Source organism: Schistosoma mansoni, assembly GCF_000237925.1.
Source record: "Schistosoma mansoni, WGS project CABG00000000 data, supercontig 0147, strain Puerto Rico, whole genome shotgun sequence".
Taxonomy (NCBI): domain Eukaryota; kingdom Metazoa; phylum Platyhelminthes; class Trematoda; order Strigeidida; family Schistosomatidae; genus Schistosoma; species Schistosoma mansoni.
The window spans coordinates 138,770-151,558 of NW_017386044.1; the positions used below are offsets into that span (position 1 = coordinate 138,770).

The window sequence follows — 12,789 nt, forward strand, 5'->3', positions numbered from 1 at the left end:
ATTGTCTGTGTTATTCCTCGCAGTAGTTATTCCTGCAAAATCCTGTCAGTTTGTAAGTCGCCTCACCTGTACTGCTAATATTGTGTTTTCCACCAACCAATTTCAGCCGATAATCGTTTATTAAAACTCCAAACCCTTCACTCATTAACGTGTATTCTATGTTTCTCAAAGTATCACTTTCATTTGCGAAGGATGTAATGGGAGATTGGATAAAGTACGGTATATGGATTTTAACGCAATATGGTATGACATCCTGAAATGTTTTTGCCAGGGCAAATAGCGACAGTGTAGTACGGACATAACATCCTAAATCTTTAAACAAAATGTCACTGCAACTCACTATTATCAATATATAGCTTGTGGTGACCCTTGGGGCTTTTAATATAGTATGACCATGGACACCACCAACGGTACTGGTGAAAGTTAGTGCGGTTAGTATGCTTTGTCACATTTTGCACGGAATCACTACAGGTACCAGCTTTCTTACTAATTAGTCAGTTCATTTAACCCGACATGTCGTTCAAAAGCCCACAACTTCCGTAAATAGCAGAAATCATTTTTAGCGATTCACAGATAAATTGGTATTGAGGAAAACCTAAAGCGTTTTCTTTAGAAATGCGATTCCCTATGGGTTCCAGCTCTGAAAGTAACCTATCTACACCTACTGTTGAAACGTTCACGGTCCATGGATGAATAGTCTTTGTAATGTCAGACCTAGTATGATTCATTTTGGATAGTTATTAGAAGCTCCACTAAAACCACTAAACACTACAACTTTTAAATTTCTGTTGCTTTGATTTGTCGCTATTACTATTCCATCATGTGGAGATTTGTCAAGAGAAAGGGATTTAGTCATTTTAAAATCTCCATATCGCTTCAGGTCGATAATGAGTGTAACCCGGTCATTCCTGTTAGTCATATTTATAAAGAAGAACGGTTGACTTAAATTATACAACCGTACCAATGAAGAACACGGGACTCATTTTTAAAGTATCAAAATACGGTTAAGAATCAGTGTTAGGGTCAGCCGATCGGTTAGAGTTTATATCATGAACTGGCATCAGCTATAATACAAGGATCCTAAAACCATATTCTCACCAGTCAGTCAGTCGCAACGTAAAATTCCTTCGTAGGTACATCAGTTCGAGTTGCCGTACCACATTAACATAGAGATGTAGTTGTTAATTCAAATCCCATAGTGGTAGAAGATTGACTCGCGAGGAGCAGGCTGGTTTTCATTCTGGTCGAGGATGCATTGACCATATCTTCACCCTCCACCAAATGTTACAACAACGTCATACTTATCGCAGGCCAACAATCGTAGTGTTTCTTGATATCAGGGCTGCCTTCGATTCGTTGGTCAGGACTGTTCTCTTGGATTGTCTGTTGAAGTAAGGTGTGCCTGAGAAGTTTATTAACATCTTAAAAGTCCTGTATACGAACACCTCAGGCATAGTGAGGGCATACAATCACCTTTCTCCCTTGTTCCATTCGAGCAGTGGGGTTAGGCAGCGTTGCTCAATCTGTTATATCTAGAGCCTTGATTCTTAATATGCCGCAAACTACTAGACTACTTGAACGATAGAACCCGCAACGTCGCAAAGAGAGAAGACAAAGACTGGTAAGCAGGAAGTTTATTCCTCAAATCAGTGCCAAAATATAGTACAGAAATCTCGTGTATTTATAGTTTTTTGGCTGAATGTAAATCATCATTTCGGTCAACCAATAGGCACATAGGTGTCATGCTAATCCATCCAATGTGGAAGCTACACGTTGGCATTTCTAGAACATTCCCCTAGCCGTGATTGGATGGAATGTCTGTGGCTCTTCCTGGGCTTCTTATGGATTCCTAGAGTCTACCGACGAGCCGTCCTTACACCTCCCCTCTTTGAAATTTGTGGCGTATGACTTCCTTTTAGGATCTACTTGAAACATTGCTGTTGCTCTCCTTTTTCTGCTCAGCACCCTTGTCGGCTGTGCGATTTCACTTTTACGTTTTCTAAGTCTTTGGTTGCAGCATTCTTTCGGGCTTTTCCGTGTTATATCCACCAGCATGTGGAACGGTAGTCGTGTATCTGTCGCTGTTCTATGATCTTTCTTATCTCATTAATGTGTCTGATACACTTTCCGTCACTACTCCGAACTAAATAAAGGACCTTCCCGATACGCCGTTCTATGACGCCTGGTTTCCATTTCTGACCACGTTGATACCACTTTACAAGTACTTTCTCACCCACCTTTAAGCTGCTGTCGCTCGTCGGATACTCGTGTACAGGCTTTGTCGTTTTCTTGGGTGATAATAATCTGTCGAATATCGTCCGGATTTTCCTTCCAAACATACATTCTGCTGGTGACTTCCCTTCTGGCACCACCGGGTTAGGTGTGACTCTGTAGGTCATTAGGAATCTTCTGACCACCTGTTCCAGGTTGCCCTCCCTTTTCCGCTTAAGCAAAGCTTTTTTAATCGTATCTACAAACCTCTCAGCTTGTCCATTGGATTGGGGATGGGATGGAGGAGACTGAAGGTGCCGTATGCCATTTTCACCGCAAAACCGTTTGAGCGTTCAAGACAAAAATTGAGTGCCATTGTCCGTTACTAAGATTTCTGGCACGCCGAAACAAGAGAATAGACTGGATAATTTGGAAACTGTGTTCTCCGACGTCGTACTTTTCATTTGATATACTTCCGGCCACTTTGTGTAGGCGTCAACAATGACTAAAAAGTTCCTGCCCTGTATCGGGCCGGCGAAATCCGCGTGTAATTTTTGCCAGGGACCATCTGGTTTCGGCCACGGTTGTGGTTTTACTTTCATTGGGTTCTCTGCCGCTTCTAGACATGATTCGCAGCTGTGGCACTATTGTTCTATATCTTGATCCATAGAATGCCAGTATGCGTAGCTTCGTGCCAGTGATTTCATTTTACTCATTTCCGGGTGCCCCATATGGAACTGTTTGAGTGCTCGTCTTCGGAGAGTGCTGGAGATAACAATGCGTTGGCCAAACATGATGCAAGAATCGACAATTGTGAGAGATTCTCGTCGACGGAAGTATTGTAAAATCTCTCCTTGCAACCGTCCTGAAGGCGACGGGGATTTTGGCAACAACAAATAAAAATTAAACAAGAATTGGGACGTGATTTTGGCACAAGAAAAAATACAACAGTTGCTGACGTATTTTAAAAATAAATAATCAATAATAATTGCCGCGAAGAAAAGAAATGACGATTTCTCTAGAACAGGCGCTAATAATATTAGAGCACCGGCAACAGCAGATGCTAGCCTTCCAGCAACAACTATTTGAAATAGTTTTGGACATATTTTTCACCAAACAAAACATTTCAGGAGATAAAGAATTTATTTGTAATGCAGATAATGTTGCGAAAATGGCCGTCTCAGAAGAACGCCTAGTTGAGGCTTCAACTCCCTTCATATCTGATGGAAAAGGCCAAATGGTATCAGATGACAAAGAAAAAGAAGGTTACGTAGACAAAGCTCTGAGCCCAAAGTCTAATGAAGCACCACTGAATCCGCCGATCTCTGAAGACAAACTTCAGTCAGAACTAAACTATGGTTTACATGATATCGGTCAAGAAAGCTGGAATGACGCACATCCAGAAAAAGACTGGAACAGTACAGTAAACCAAATTGTGCCAGACGTAATTCAAATCATCGGGAGAAAAAAGCTTATAATGAATCAGCTTCATATCCAACTTCTCATGTCAGTTTACCAGATATGGGTCCGCGTAATGATGCACATAATTTGGATGAAAATTCTTATGAAGAGGAGAAAAATAAGTCGGTCGAATCAAATAGTGATCAAAAACCTAATTCAATTTTATTAGATGATGATTCCCCTAATTATCTAATAACCTCTAGTGAAAATCTTAATGAATTTGATGGAGATGTTTCAGAAGAGCCAAGTTCTGATGACCTAAAGTCAAGTGTCGTTCATTAACATTAAGTCATCTTCAGTGGATTCTCTATTCAATGCGAGAAGTATGTTCTAAATAATGTCATATTAATTATAATTTGGAGATATGAGGATCCAACATTGTTTCGTGGGGGAGGATGAAGTTGGCAAATGCAGTTTGGATACCTACCCCGAATCTTCAAAAAAAAGGGGCGGTGTTGGGATGACCCTGCAATTTTCTCGCAAGCGGAAATAACAAGCTCATGGGTCATCAAAGAGCATTTCAACCAACTAGTGATTAATTAGAAGTTATGCGAAGTTATGTTACTAAAATAACGAAAATGGTAAAGTCACATGTGGAGATCCTGACTGGCTGATTAATGCACTGCTACTAATGTTTAGCAGTATACTAGAACTTTCAGTAAAACTCAAGCACTTTTAAATTACTATAAAAACTCTATATTTTCTGTACATAAATGAACCCTGTTGTAAAGTGCTTCCCACACACTTTGTGCCTTTTCTCTGGTCTTCAAGTCGCGGAGTACTTCTAGATTGGGAGTACGGAACTAGCTTAGGGAAGCGAATAATAGCGTTCACGAATCTCACCATTCCTCTTCAACTTTGCCATCGATTTCCAGGTTGGGGTCCGAGAGATGGTGCAACACAGTGTCTAGAGACATTATCAGATATGGCTCAGAATAGAAGCCAGTGGCGAGCCTGCTGTAACCTTCTTTTACTTTCTTCATAAAGAGTGGTTATATATTCTTTAACTAAGAGAGTTCTTCTGGTTGTACATTTCAGTTCCCCCATTATTACACTTCTCATTTTTTCCTTCTTTCATATATACGCATCTTCCCCCTTTCTTCTCCTATTCTCATTATTTTGTGTGGCGCATATGTATCCGGTGCCCTTTTTACCAATATGCATTTGATTAAATAAATAAATAAATCGCCATCAGTTGTGATTTGGTATCTATTCTGTCGAGTGCCCCGTCATAATCGAAGAATTTCGCGTGTTGTCATGAGTTCTATTCGACTGACTGTTCAACATTGATCAGCAGTATCGGTACATGATTGATCCTTGCGAAAGCCACCTTGTTAGTCTCAAAGTTGGGCACCTACTGAATCTTTCATTTTAGTATATGACAAGCTGTTGAAAACTTCGCGTAATACTGAGAGTGATACTGTGCATCTAGTTCTCGCATTTAGTAAGATCTCCTTCCTTCTGTATCTTGATGAGGTATCCATCTTTCCAGTTTATTAGTGCTTGTTCTTACTCCTAAATGTATTTTGAGGGGAAGGTGAATCATGATTGTACTTGGCTCTGTGTTTGACTTCAATGTTTCAGATGGTGTGCTGTTCAGTATTGGTGCTCTACTATTCTTGATCTGTCCAACATTCTTGCTAATTTCTTCTATCATTTTTGGGTTTTCATCCGTAGGAAAGCCTAAATGTGCTGCTTTGATTTCTGGTTGTTCGGCTTTTCTCGTTTATTCAATGGGTGTTCAAGGCATTGTGACCATTTGTTCTGCTACTTCTTAACCTCAGTAACTGGTTTTGATTCTTTGTTCGTGACTGGTCGCTCTGGTTTACTATATTTCCCTTCTGGCCTCTTGGTTGGACTATATAGTTGTTGAAATTTCTCTGTTTTGAAGATTTATATGCTGTTGTTACTAAGTCTTATACATATTTCTGTTTGTTGGCTTTAGTGCTGTTTTTTGTTCGTTTGTTTGTCTCTGTATATTCAGTCTGTGTCTCAATGGTGGTTGTTAAACACCAATATCTTATGAATACACGTATATTGTGATAATGATTTGACTTGTATGTTATTTATTTTTAAATCCTTAAAATTACTAATTTGTGTTTGAATTTTCAGCAACTACTTATCGTTGAACGTTGACGAACAGTTAACAGTTAACTTTAGTATTCCAGTGCAATGTACGTCTCATGTTATAGTGTTCACTAAATACAATGTAAGTATTATTTAAGGTGATACTTCATACAGTATAAACGTTTCCTTATTTGATCTATTTCACAAGCAATATTACTTAAAATAGTATTGATAAAGCATTATGTTTATGGCTTAACAATAGAGAGACGAACTATTCATCTTGTGAATATCATATGTCTTATATAATTTATGAGTTACTTACTTTACTTACTTACTTACGCCTGTTACTCCCAATGGAGCATAGGCCGCCGACCAGCATTCTCCAACCCACTCTGTCCAGGGCTTTCTTTTCTAGTTCTATCTAGTTTTGTTCATTCTTCTCATGTCTGTATCTATTTCTCGGCGTAATGTGTTGTTTGGTCTTCCTCTTCTCCTTTGGCCTTCAGGATTCCATGTGAGGGCTTGTCTTGTGACGCAGTTGACTGATTTCCTCAATGTGTGCCCAATCCAATTCCAGCGCTTTTTCCTGATTTCTTCCTCCGTTGAATCTGGTTTGTTGTCTCCCACAGTTACTTGTGGCTGATATTGTCTGACCATCTGATCCGAAGTATCTTGCGCAGACAGCAGTTGATAAACACTTGTATCTTCCGGTTAATGGCTTTCGTAGTTTTCCACGTCTCCGCCCCATACAATGGAACTGTCTTGACATTTGTATTGAAAATTCTAACCTTGGTGTTGGTTGACAATTGTTTTGAGCTACAGATGCTTTTCAGTTGTAGATATGCTGCTCTTGCTTTGCCGATCCGCGCCCTCACATCTGCATCTCATCCACCGTGTTCATCAATGATGCTGCCCAGATATGTAAAGGTTTCCACATCCTCCACAGCTTCTCCGTCAAGTGTAATTGGATTGGTGCATATTGTATTGTATTGGACAGTCTTGTTTTTCCTTTGTTTATATTGAGACCTACTGCTGCTGAGGCTGCTGCTACACTGGTCGTTTTTTCCTGCATTTGTTGTTGCGTTTGTGATAGAAGAGCCAGATCATCCGCGAAGTCTAAATCGTCAAGCTGCATCCTGCCTGTCCACTGTATCCCGTGCTTTCCTCCAGATGTTGACGTCTTCGTGATCCAGTCGATCACCAGGAGAAAGAGAGAGGGTGAGAGTAAGCAACCTTGTCTAACACCGGTCTTTACTTCAAACGAGTCGGTGAGTTGTCCTCCGTGGACGATTTGGCAGTTAAGTCCATCATAGCAGTTCCGTATGATAGTGACTATCTTCTCAGGCACGCCGTAGTGTCGAAGAAGCCTCCATAGTGTTGTCCTGTCCATGCTTTCAAATACCTTCTCGTAGTCGATGAAGTTGATGTAGAGTGATGATTTACATTCAACTGATTGTTCCACAATTATACGTAGAGTTGCGATTTGATCTGTGCACGATCTATCATTACGAAATCCAGCTTGTTGATCTCGAAGTTGGGCGTCCACGGAATCCTTCATCTTGTTTAGCAATACCCTGTTGAAGACTTTACCTGGTATCGAGAGAAGAGTGATGCCCTTGTAGTTGTCGCACTTGCTGAGATCGCTTTTCTTTTATATATTGATCGAAAGTCCTTTTTTCCAGTCTATTGGTACTTGTTCTTCGTCCCAAATCTTACTGAAGAGTATGTGGAGTATTTCGGCAGTTGCTATCAGTGCCTCTGCTGGGATATTGTCTGGTCCCGCTGCTTTGCCACTCTTGATTTGTCTAATGGCCATGCTGATCTGTTCAAATGTTGGTGGGCCAACATCGATTGGGAGGTCCGTGGGTGCTGCTTCGATGTTGGGTGGGTTCAATGGAGCTGATCAATTCAAGAGTTCTTTGAAGTGTTCTACCAACCTGTTTCGTTGTTCTACAATGTTCGTGACCATCTTGCCTTCCTTGCTCTTCACTAGTCTTTCTTGTTTACGGTAATTCCCAGCAAGTATCATACAGTTGTCTCATGTTTCCCTCACTTGCAGCCCTTTCCGCTATCATCGCTTAATCTTCCACATATTTACGTTTGTCGGTTCTGATGCTCCTCTTCACTTGCTTGTTTGCCTCTGTGTATTCGGCTTGTGCCTTGGCTTTTTCTGCTCTTCTTCGGCTGATATTGATTGCTGCCTTCTTGTTCCTCCTTTCTTCAATTTTATCCAGTGTACCAACAGTGATCCATTCCTTGTGATGGTGCTTCTTTTGGTCCAGAACCTCTTGACATGTTGAAACGATTGCCTCCTTGATACCTTTCCAGTTGCTCTCCATGGTAGTCCTCTCTCCATTGAGTAGATCATGAAAGGCCTGGAACCTGTTGTTGAGTACTATGTTGAATTTGTTGAGTTTGTCAGCATCTCGAAGAAAGGCCGTATTAAACTTTTGTGATGTTGTCCGCGGCGTTGTCCGGTGCTTCTTGAGTTTGAGTTTCATCTTGGCGACCAGCAAATGATGACCGGATGCTATATCAGCTCCTCTCCTGGTTATCTTGTCCTCCTAAACGTTTTGTTGATGCAGATATGGTCGATTTGATTCTGTGTAGTGTGATCCGGTGAAATCCAAGTGGCTTTGTGTAAGTTTCTGTGTGGGAATATGGTGCCACCTATGACCAGTTTATTGAAGGTTTGCAAATCTCTCACCATTTTCGTTCCTTTCTCCCAGTCCTTGTCGTCCCATGACGTCTTCGCATCCAGTATTGTCCACTCCAACCTTGGCATTGAAATCTCCCATCAGAATGGTCAGGTCCTTGGTTGGGCACTTCTCGAAGATTGACTGCAGCCTATCATAGAATTGGTCTTTATTGTCTTCATCGTAGTCGTTGGTAGGCGCATTGCATTGGATGACGTTCATTGTAATGTCGTTGTTGTCCAACCTGCGTCCAATGTGTTTCGCTGATTCCAAGCATCTCCAGGTTGTATTTCCTCATTTCTGCAGCAATCTGGAAGACTCTCCCGGTCTCCCACATTGTTCGGATATTCCATGTACCTATAAAAATTGTCGCTCTGGTTGTAAGAAGGTGCATCGGCCTCATGACTTCCGAAAGAACTAGGCTTTCATCATGAAACGTCATGATTATTCCTTCTACTCACAGGGCAGAGTTTGAATGGTTTGAATGACTTTTTCTGGTTAGCGTTTTTTTTAGCGAGTTGATTTTCTACGGAATAATGTCGCTAACCACATGCTCAACTCTCCTCCTTTACCCGAGCTTGGGACTGGCAGTAACCACCAGAAGAGCTACAGGCGTGGTTATAATTTATGAGTAGTAGTAACATATTCGATGACATTTTTTGTTATATGGATATGTAATCATTAAACAGAAATGTTGACATCATTGTTTGTTAAGTAGTATGCCAATTTTTCAGTCAACTACTGTTTTACACACTTCCTATATGAGTGCCAAAACTAGTCATTTGTATAAGAAAACCAAGAATAAGATGGAAGCCTTTACTGACTAACTCAATGAAGAATATACACACAAGTTATTTTTGTAAATATACAGAGATACGTCAATCAGAAAATTAAGCAACAAATTCAACCATAAGCTTATGTCTAATTGTATAGAAAGTAAAAGCAAATCTTGAACTATAGCGTAATTCTTTCAGCTTCATTCTCTTATCATTTAGCTTATTATGTATGATTGCTTCATTGTATCACCTTTTGTGCTCTAGGGCTCAACTGTAGGGATTAAGTTTGATGTTACATCAACACATTTTACACATTTTAAATTTTCTTTGCTTAATTATGAACAAATTACTGTGTTTTATACCAAGTGAGACCGAATTATATACAAATGATGACTTGTTATCTGTTATACGGCAGGGTATATATATATATATATATGTATATTTATATCGTCCGATGAGTTTCTGAGTAATAAGGACAGTAGAAGATAACTGGTCAAACACGTTGTAATCAGTGCGTAGTGATTTTCACTTTCGTGGAAGAATTAAATATCTTAGTCCGACTTGATGTAGACGTTAATGATTTTGTCCAGAACAACAATGAAACATTGAAATGAAAATATTCAATTCAGTGAATGTAATGCCATCAGAAAATCTAACGTACACTCAATACCAATCACACATTTTGTTGGTTATAAATAACAAAGAAAAAGTTTAATTCCTTAAGAGGTTTTTCTGAAGTGTTTTTCCTACTTCCGGTAAGACGGAGACAGATACACGCTCGCACTAGAGCATGATCTGAATCTAAACATGTGCTTCAGAATGAGTGACAGTGTTCTATAGAGACCCTCCATCGGTGGTTGATAATGATATTATCTAGTTGGGTCCAACGTTGTGACGAATTCGGAGGTCGCCATGTCAAAAGATGTTTTTCCTTATGCTTAAAGTTAGTATTTGCAAGAAACAGTGGGTTATCTGAGCATAGGTGCAACAGACGGTTGCCATTATCTGTTCTTTTAGCCAAGAGACCATAAGATCCATCAAGGTGTCTTCCCCTTTCACTTAGTTTACCTACTTGAGCATTAAAGTCACCTGCCTCTAATACTACTATATTTGAAATTAGAACTTATGACAATCATTTAAAGTACATGTATTTAGACAATCTGATGATAATGATGATTGAAATGTTAATTATGATTCAATTCATTGAGAGGTTGAATTATTTTCAAGCTTAAGTAAGTTGATATGATGTAGTGAGAAGAGACTTTAATAATCTAAGATATGATGTAGTTCATATTAATTTCACAGTTTTTACATTCTGCCTCCATTCAAATAAATCAAACCATTGATCTTACATTATTGAGAATGTGATTGAATGAAGTCAGTCACAGGGAAAATGGTTAGTCGGTTAAGGTCTCATTGACTACCTTTAAATACCTAACATCTTATAGAAGCCACCATAAGTGATTTATTATCGACGGATAGATTAGTGTTAGATACCATTTAGGAGTGTCTCAATGAGTGCTACCATTCCAAACTTCATATTGTCTCCTTGTTCGTTTTGTTTTTTCAAATATATCATAGAGTGAAAGTAGAGTGGAATATTTATAATGTGAATTGGCTTGATAAAAGCAAACCACTAATTTGATTAGTACTGGTGTCCTTTTCTTCAACTAACTACTGAACTGCATTGACCTGATGATTGACCATTTAACTGACATACAACTGAATTACTTTTTAAGTTTAAATACAAATTGTTTATGAAAGAAATCATGGAATATTAGCTACTTTATCCAGCTATTCTAGCTGACAGATTCTATACTGTGATCTGAACTACTTGAGTAGTCACTTGGATGACTTCAGTTGAAGTTCAACTCGATAGGGTAGCAGTATGATTACAATTAAGAAGTGATATTTCAAAGAAAAGAGAATAGGAGAGTTATTGTTGTGTATCCATACACAGATATTTATAGCTTTATACAGATTTAAGAGTATTATGTTAGAAATTTCCAAGTAAATAATTCGATCTAACGAGATTCTCACAGCATGACATCCTAGTTGTTGTTGTCGTCATGTTTTTCTTTCTTTTGAAATGTTTATTTAATCTCAGAATATTTGCTTAGTTTAAGGTTAAGCTTTTATGTCTAGATATTATGATAAGAAAGTTAATAATTCGTTATTGTAGTGAACGTGAACACAGAAGTGGGGACAACTGAGAACCATACAGTGAATACTTCATTTACAAAATGTCAAACAATGGTTTGAAATTTCATACTAATCGTTCTCAGTTCTTGTTTTATTTTGTTAGATCTTCTTAACCTCCTGTCACCATACATTTCATTTTCTGCTGATAATACATACTACTTATATCTGTCGACATCAGCAGCACACACCACAAATCAAGTCTTAGTAGTAATATCTTTAGCTTTAGCACAAAGTTCTTTGAAGAATATATATATGTTATGATAGGTTAGTAGCAAATACTTTAGCACTTATTATTGGGAATTCAAGGAATGGCTATAATTTACATAGGTTATTAGTCAGTTGTATGATATTTAAATAAAGATGAGGATTATTCTAATTTTACTGGGCTTTCATCTAACTACTGTACAGTGAAACATGTTCTAGGTTAAAACGTGAATAGAAATAGTGATAGTAAGTGGTGGTTTAATAAGCTCAATTTAGTTGTTCAATGAAAACTCTTTCTCTTCTCTACTTAACATTGGTAATCCAGACATAATCCATCCCATTTGATCTGATATTGCTGTACCAGGAAATAGTGGTGTACCAATCAACATTTCACCTAACATGTATCCCAAACTCCATATATCAACATCTTTTGTATAATCATGACATGGATGATAAAAGATCTTCTGGAACACGATTCCAACATGTTGCTACAAATTCAGTCAATGCAGGAGGTAATGTTTTACAGTTGATTTTACCATTAACCTTTTCACATTTACTTCGACCTTTCAAAGAACATGCTAAACCGAAATCACACAACTTCACTAAACAGTCAGAATGCAGAAGAATATTTGATGGCTGTAGTGTATGTAGTACTGAAAACAGGCAAAATATTGATTATTGATAATCATGGTAGGAAAACATGTGAAGTGATTGAAGAATGTTCCACTGTGAAAGTAGAAAGTGAACGACTCCTACTTATGAAGAAAGCATTTGAGTAAATGTTATACGCTTGTTGAATGATTTGCAGGAATGTACACTATTTTCGTGTTATTGAACTAAATTCAAAAGCGATGTGCACGAAATAAGTGTGCTATAAATTGTCTGTCTTGTGGAACGCTTAACCTATCTTTCAAAGCAACCAGATTGTAACTGAAACAAGTGGCCAACCTTTGCGAAATATTTCGATATCAAACAAGTCAGTAAATATTGAGAATTCTGAAGTGTAAATTATTGAATTTTAACTTTGAATGGACAGCCAAAAGATTTGTCTCACTTCATTTCCTGTTTAGAAAAATAGTAATGTTTTGTAAAATGGGAATTTCACTGATGTTTGTTTTGCGCTTACGTGTCAGTGTGTGTAGGTGATTGTGAGTCACATGAACAACATCTCA

The 12,789-nt window shown here is 38.5% G+C and overlaps 1 protein-coding gene across 1 annotated transcript; it reads right to left on the reverse strand.

Moving 5' to 3' along the window:
• Nucleotides 1-12,055: 12,055 nt before the first annotated feature.
• On the reverse strand, nt 12,056-12,253 carry Smp_119320 (MAPk, putative; the record flags this gene model as incomplete). The annotated part of the gene is made up of 1 exon (XM_018792715.1): nt 12,056-12,253. A coding segment is annotated over one exon (198 nt), but the record flags the coding sequence as incomplete, so codon positions are not given.
• Between the last annotated feature and the right edge of the window lie 536 nt (nt 12,254-12,789).